Source organism: Capra hircus, chromosome 15 (assembly GCF_001704415.2).
Source record: "Capra hircus breed San Clemente chromosome 15, ASM170441v1, whole genome shotgun sequence".
In the NCBI taxonomy this organism is placed as follows: Eukaryota; Metazoa; Chordata; class Mammalia; order Artiodactyla; family Bovidae; genus Capra; species Capra hircus.
In genome coordinates, this window is record NC_030822.1 from 53,450,568 (window position 1) to 53,456,639 (window position 6,072).

The 6,072-nt window shown below is 47.4% G+C and overlaps 1 protein-coding gene across 1 annotated transcript in view; it reads left to right on the forward strand.

The window, feature by feature from the left end:
* Positions 1–3,106, forward strand: part of JAML (junction adhesion molecule like) — a 30,879-nt gene extending 27,773 nt beyond the window's left edge. The window contains exon 10 of the mRNA XM_005689503.3: positions 2,597–3,106. Within this exon, the coding sequence (XP_005689560.1) occupies positions 2,597–2,689 (93 nt within the window). The 3' untranslated portion in view covers positions 2,690–3,106. The remainder of the gene's footprint in view (positions 1–2,596) is intronic.

A 6,072-nucleotide genomic window follows, 5' to 3' on the forward strand; every position in this document is an offset into this window, starting at 1 on the left:
CCATTGGGATATTTTATATACTTGCTGATTGCTTTATCATGTTATTAAATTTTATTTTTTTACATTTCTGAGTATGACCTCTTCTCTGCACATATCTTTTAGAATTCCTTAGATTACTAATGGTTTTATCTTTACACTGATTTCTGCTGCAGCTGCTGCTACTACTAAGTTGCTTCAGTCGTGTCCGACTCTGTGCGACCCCATAGATGGCAACCCACCAGGCTCCCCCATCCCTGGGATTCTCCAGGCAAGAACACTGGAGTGGGTTGCCATTTCCCTCTCTAATGCATGAAAGTGAAAAGTGAAGTCGCTCAGTCATGTCCGACTCTTAGCGACCCCATGGACTGCAGCCCGCCAGGCTCCTCTGTCCAAGGGATTTTCCAGGCAAGAGTACTGGAGTGGGGTGCCATCGCCTTCTCCACACTGATTTCTGGTTGGCTCCAATTCTGGATGGCCAATGTATATCCAAATATATATGTTCTAGTATGTCCTGGAGTGTTACATGTCTTCAGTGTTAGCTTGTGAGCTTCTCCTTCACTGGTATTTTCCTATAATTTTCAATGTTTACTAAACTTACCTGTGTGTGCTCAGTCACATCTGACTCTTTGTGGTCCCGTGGATGGTAGCCCGCCAGACTCCTCTGTCCATGGGATTCTCCAGGCAAGAACACTGGAGTGAGTTGCCATTTCCTGCTCCAGGGAATCCTGCTGACCCAGGGATTGAATGCACACCTCCTGCCCTGGCAGGCAGATTCTTTACACTGGCTGCACATCTGCTGTTGTTTAGTTGCTCAGTCACGTCCCCTCGGGGAGTCTTTGCCGACCTCTTGGCCTGCAGCACTCCAGGCTTCCCTGTCCTTCACTGTCTCCTGGAGTTTGCTCAAACTCATGTCCATTGAGTCAAAACTCCACTTGGGAAGCCCTAAACTAAATTTTCCCACCAGTTGTATTTAAAGTGACAGTGAAAGTCAATATTTTGCAACTCTTAGATTTTTTAATTCTGTGACTTATTATACCTTGACATAATCCAACTGCTGGAAGGCTGGATGCTGGATTTCATGTAATAATACAGAGTCTGATTCCTATGTTCTCTTTGTTCAACTCTCCAGGGAAGTCTAGCACCTAGAAAAGACACTGGCTGTGTAGTGAGTAGCGGGTAAGGACAAAAGGAATGAGCTGGCGAGGGACATGATGCTATTTGTAGATGAATAATAGCTAGTCAAGAATCCTCCTACAGTGCGGGAGAACTGGGTTCGATCCCTGAGTTGGGAAGATCCCCTGGAGAAGGGAACGGCTATCCACTCCAGTATTCTGGCCTGGAGAATTCCGTGGACTGTGTAGTCCATGGGGTCGCAGAGAGTTGGATACGACTGAGGGACTTTCACAATAGGCACCCCAGCCAAGGAGGGAACAGTGTTCTGCTGTGTTCAGGAAGGCTGGCCTCCTCTGTTTATAGGATGATGGCTTGCTTGTGTTTTTTTCCTGTTACACCAGCTCCAAGGACACATGACTCCCAGATGATTGCAACAGAGAAAGGTTCTGCCAGGGAAGAGTGAGATCAGAATCTGGCCTTGCTCCACCAAGTGAAACATGAGCTCCCCTCTGAAGTTGAACATAGTCATTCCCCTTCCCCCCATCCTTCTCCCATCATTGCCATGTGATGCTACAGCAGCTGCCAGAACCTCGTCTCAGAGACCTGCTGATAACGGTGCCTGCTGCTCAGTGCGCCCGTCACCTGGGCGGTACCGTTTGCAGACGCTCTGTGGGACAGAGGTGACGGAGAAGTGAACCACCTTCAATGCCAGCGTCTCATGTTTAGCGCCAAGTGTTTGCGATTTAAACTCTGCAGAAAACAGCACCCATGGCCCCTTGAAATGGATCCAATAAAGCAAGTGTGATAGGGGACCAGGGCCACAGACTCAAAGGCCTTCAGGGGCTGGTCAAGTTATTGCAAAACACTGTGTCAACTTACACACAGCTGCGGGTGAATTCTGGCCTGTGCACCACTTGTTTGAGACTTCAGGTAGGGGGCTGTTATCTGATAGAGAGCAGGGGAAACAAAGAAATTTTGCTTAAAATTTTTTGCTCATCATGGGTTTTTTTTACATTGATGTTTATTTTTGACTACACCTGCAGTGTGCAGGATCTTAAATCCCCACCCAGGGACTGAGCCCTTCCCCTCATGCCTCCCTGGTGTCCTGACCACTGGGCCGCCCGGGAAGTCCCAGAACCTTTGCTTTTCTATTAAATTTACTTAAATGGAGGGGCACCATACCACGTCCTCTTTCTGAGGCAGTGTGGCACAATGGTTAAGATCCCTAGCTTTGGAGCTGGACAGACCAGTGTCCGCATCTTTACCCTGACTCAGAAGCTGGATCACCTTGGGCAGGTAATTTAGTTTCTCGAGGTTCAGTTTCCTCATCCTTAATGAGAATAATATTAATAAAACCTACCTCTCGGGTGGTGAGGAACAAATGAGATAGTGCAGCATGTGAAATTCAGAACTGGCCCAGAGAGATGGAAGGAGCTCAGTAAATGGTAACTATTATGATTGAAATGCTTCTTACCAATGTGCTTTGTTTCTCTCCCCCCCACAGAACCCAGTTTGGCCTTCTCTGAAGTCAGCACCAACTAGCCCACCAGACCAAAGGTCAACTGGGGGAATGGCAAAAACAGAGCAAGCCTTCTGAGAAGAAGGGGTGGTCCTTTTTCCCTTGGCTGCACAGAGACTCTCTTTGCTGTGTGTCCTGAGTCCATCCATGTAGCAGTTGTTTCAGACCCTCTGCCCTCCCAGTCCTCTTCCTGTCTCCCTGCTTGGGCAGAGGGCTGATGATGGAGGGCTCGAAGGCCAGCAAAGAGACTGGACAGCCCTGGAGGAAGAAAGGCTGATAAGGGGGAGCATGGACTTGATTCCCCTAGAGTGAGACCCTGGCCATGGGGACCCTGGTCAGCTGCCGCAGTGGCCTCGAGTGTCCCTTCAGGTCAGACCCTCTGCTTGGACGGTGTTCTCTGTGGAAGGTTCCAGAGAAGAATCAGAGATAAAAACAACCCCAAATGATTATTCCTGTGGCCAATGATCCCTAAATAAATGCAGTCTGTGGCAATCATCCTGTGTCTCTACCCTGGCTGAAGGGCATGTGGAGTGCTGGTGAAGAATCTATTGTTGGGAACTCCTGAAGCAACTGAAGTGACTGGAGGAAAGCCCTGCTGTGACTCACACATTGGGGGCCAGTTTGAGGCCTGAGGAAGTTTGGGGGGCATGAATGGGTTGGAAGTGGGGTACATCTCTTCGATGTAACTCAGTGCTTCTGGATGCCGGCTGGGTATCAGAGTGGCTGGTGGCTCTTGGCTGGGCCCCACCAGAGGTCTGGATAGACTATACTGGTGGATCTGGAGCACTTGTCTTTTTCAGAAGCGACACTCCTGGGTCACCAAAATGGACAGCCACTGATTTAACTCTTGGTCTGAATGTGAGATTCCTTTCCTTTTGGTTCCTTTACTTTGTAAGATTTAATAAGGCTAGTTGTTTGTTTTTTTAAATCCTCTGGTTCTGAACTCCTGTCTCTAGTCTGGGCTCAGCTCAGATTTCTTCGTCTTTACTCCCATATGGCCTGCCTCGTGTACTGTGTCCCATTTTTCCCTCTTAGCCATCTAGGGCCTGGATAAAGAGCAGATCCTTAGTAAGTTTCTGACTTCGGATCCAATCTCAAGTTGAGGTAATTTTTAATTTTTTTTAGCTGCACCCCACAGCACTTGGGATCTTAGCTCCCTGACCAGTGATCGAACCCATGCACCTTTCATTGGAAGCGTGGAGTCTTAACCACTGGACCACCAGGGAAGTCCCAGAGCTACATTTATGAGTGAGTTCCCTAACTCTCCAGATTTCAAGGACCCTCCACTAGATACTCATCATTAACTTTCTCTTTTATCAGCCATCCTCTGGACTCCACTCGGAGGCTTGAAGCCTCTTTTTATTCAGCCATATCTAAGAGTCATGAAATGTTTCCTCCTCAGTGTTAGCTCTCAGTAAGGAGCATGTCAGTAATTTACAATATGCGGATTAAGGCAATATCCTGTCCAAGACATATCAGAGAGGGGAGACATGTTGACATGATGGGGGGGCACCCTCTTTCGTATACTAAAAGTTCATGGGGAGGAAGTGGTTTCATTTCTGACTTATTAGGCAACATGCTCTCCTGGGCTAAGGGGCCCTTTTCCACTTCCTCAAATCTTGTTTTCATGTGATGACAACCTTCAAGATACCGAGTGGAGTGGATGGATGGTGATTGTACATCTGTTGTCCGGATAGAAAGGAATACTTGGGATAAAGGCTGAGTGAGGCAGGCAGCTTCTCCATGTGCTCCTCCCTGCAGAGGGCGCTCTGCCCTGGCAAGTGTGCACAGAGCCCTGCAGGGTTTGACTTGCGCACATCAAATTTGAATTCCATTCATTCAACCTTAAGCTTTCATTCTGAGAAGGAAGAAGAGGAAGTCTACCTCTCTCCCTCAACTCTGCCTCTCCACAAATCTTCCTCTTACACACAAGCATGGAGTCAAGGTTGAGAGCACAAGTTCATAGCTGTCAAATACAATTTTGCCCCAAACCAAAATAGCCCTGCAGGGAGGGGCCCATGGGAAAGACCTGCCTGCCCACTATGCCCTTCGCTTAGGGGTGGTTGTCTACTAAATCCAGGACCATGAAGGCATATGGCGTAGGGAATGGCTTCTAGGTGAAACAAACCTGGTTTAAATCTTGGCTTTGCCTCTTACTCTCTGTTCAATATGACAAAGTTTGTGTCAATTCTTTGAGGCTATTTGCCTGATAGAAAATAATCATGGGAACTAAATGAGGTCGGTTAGGGGCTAGAGCCTGGTCTGGATCCTCCACCCCCTTCCAATATGTTTTCCCCAGTGGATTTGTCATCTGATGATTCAGTCCCCATCTCATTATTTTTTATTTCTATGGGCAGGAAGCCCTGCAACCCTAAATATAATAACTAAGTCCTTTTCATCCAAAGAAAGACTTAGGAAGCCGAACTTGGGGAAGGATTTTGCATAGCTCTGAGGGGTGACGTTCTGAATGGCAAGACACCAGCTGGAGATGGAGCAAACTGGATCTCCTTGTAGGTCCAAGCAGTTATGTTACTGGAATTTGCAGTATTTTAAGTCTCTAGATGACAAGATGCTCCCATATTCAAAGGCTTCCAGAAGCAAGCAAACTTTTGCCAACAGAAAGCAGCCTAAGGGTGGAGGGGGTGGGGCCGCCCAGGAATAATGGAGAATCTGGCACCATCAGTTTGGCTACTGGAACTGAAAACAGTTCAGCCTGTCCCCTGGGGACCTACAGAAGATATGCCTCCTTTAAGAGGCTTCTGCCTTCTGCCAGCCCTTCAGTCTTTTTCTCTTTGCCACCTCTTTGCCTTTTAGCTAGTCTGTGTGCTTACATGTCTATACTGGGAATTTTCTTTATAAGTCACCAGCTCTTTGTATGTATATGTGTGTGTGTTTGGAAGTGGTCATGCTACCACTGATTTGGCTCAGTTACTTAGACCTAGAGAACCTTAGGTTGCAAGTTTTGTCCCAACCCAGACCAGTTATCTTCTTACTGAGAACAAACCAAAGTTTCTCAGAACTCCTGACCTTCTGTCCTGGCCAGTTGGTTTGCAAATGTGGTTCATTCTTCCTCAAGGGAGATCAGGTAGCCCATTACCACTTCTATAAAAACCAACTCTTGAAACATCCCTTCTTCATCAAAAAATAAGGGAACTTGGAGTTTTCACAGAAAGCTAAACCCTTTCATATTTCCTAGATGGTGAGAGCAATAGTGATTTACTTTGTCCCAGAACTCCCCAGACCCTTGTCTGAACTCCACATTGTATGCTCATGGCCTTCTGACACTGGGCACCATCTTGTCTACCCATCCACACCTCCCATTTTTTCCCCATGCTCCACATACCTTTGTTTTTTGTGCTTCTGAACCTTTGCTCTTGGTGTTCCCCTGTCTAGCATTCTCTTTTTCTTCTTCAGTTCAGTTCAGCTCAGTCGCTCAGTCGTGTCCGACTCTTTGCGACCCC